Source organism: Cynoglossus semilaevis, unplaced genomic scaffold (genome assembly GCF_000523025.1).
Source record: "Cynoglossus semilaevis isolate Cse_v1.0 unplaced genomic scaffold, Cse_v1.0 C19067346, whole genome shotgun sequence".
In the NCBI taxonomy this organism is placed as follows: Eukaryota; Metazoa; Chordata; class Actinopteri; order Pleuronectiformes; family Cynoglossidae; genus Cynoglossus; species Cynoglossus semilaevis.
The window spans coordinates 1-859 of record NW_007587477.1 but is presented as its reverse complement, the minus strand read 5'-3'; the positions used below and the strand labels follow the sequence as shown (position 1 = coordinate 859).

The 859-nt window shown below is 46.6% G+C and overlaps 1 protein-coding gene across 1 annotated transcript; it reads left to right on the top strand.

The window, feature by feature from the left end:
• Positions 1-11: 11 nt before the first annotated feature.
• Positions 12-825, top strand: LOC103399336 (proprotein convertase subtilisin/kexin type 6-like; the record flags this gene model as incomplete). The annotated part of the gene is made up of 3 exons (XM_008338031.3): positions 12-166; positions 280-423; positions 749-825. Coding segments are annotated over exons 1-3 (317 nt in total), but the record flags the coding sequence as incomplete, so codon positions are not given.
• Between the last annotated feature and the right edge of the window lie 34 nt (positions 826-859).

The following is an 859-nucleotide window of genomic DNA, read 5'->3' as shown; positions in this document are numbered from 1 at the left end:
TTTGAAGGTGGAATGGCTCCAACAGCAGGTGGTGAAGGAAAGAGCAAAGAGGAGCTACGTCACTGCAGACATGAAAACTAGAGGCTTGCCTGCTGCCCACACTAAACCCGTCCACACACAGACGCTGCACTTCAATGACCCAGTGTGGAGCAGCCTGTGGTATTTTGTTAGTAGGATTTTTTATTTACTAAGCTCCTGACTGAATCACAGACACATAAACTCCGACAGATCATGAAACAGATCCTGAATTATTCTGTGCTCCCACTGTTTGCTCCGCAGCACTGCATTGAAAAGTCCAAAGGCTGCAGGTCTCACATGAACATCGCTGCAGCCTGGGAGAGAGGGTATACGGGGAAGGGCGTGGTGGTGTCCGTCCTCGATGACGGCATTGAGAAAGAGCATCCCGATCTGAAGCCAAATTATGTAAGTGGTCCAGGATGGGACGCCCTTCTCGGTAGGGGACATTAATCATAAGTCATTTGGCAGAGCTCTTTAGGCTAACAGCGTAAAGCTGAGGCAGATATTGCAGGCAGTAAAGGCAGAGATTTGGGGCCAAATGTTTGGAAAGGCCAGCTAAGAGTATTGAAATGGACATTAAACGTCTGATCCACTTAACTCTGCAGTGGACTGGTGAATAATTCTCTTAGTCATTTGTCTTGTCGTGACATAATACAGACAGATGGCTGCTGGCATCTTGTTACCTGCTGCTACTAACTATAATGTTTCTACTAACTACTCTCGCCCTCAGGATCCAGTAGCCAGCTACGATATGAATGGACGAGACCCAGATCCGTCTCCTCATTATTCAAGCTCTGCTGACAACTAGTGAGCAATTGTGTTTTCTGAGATTTTTTTTTTT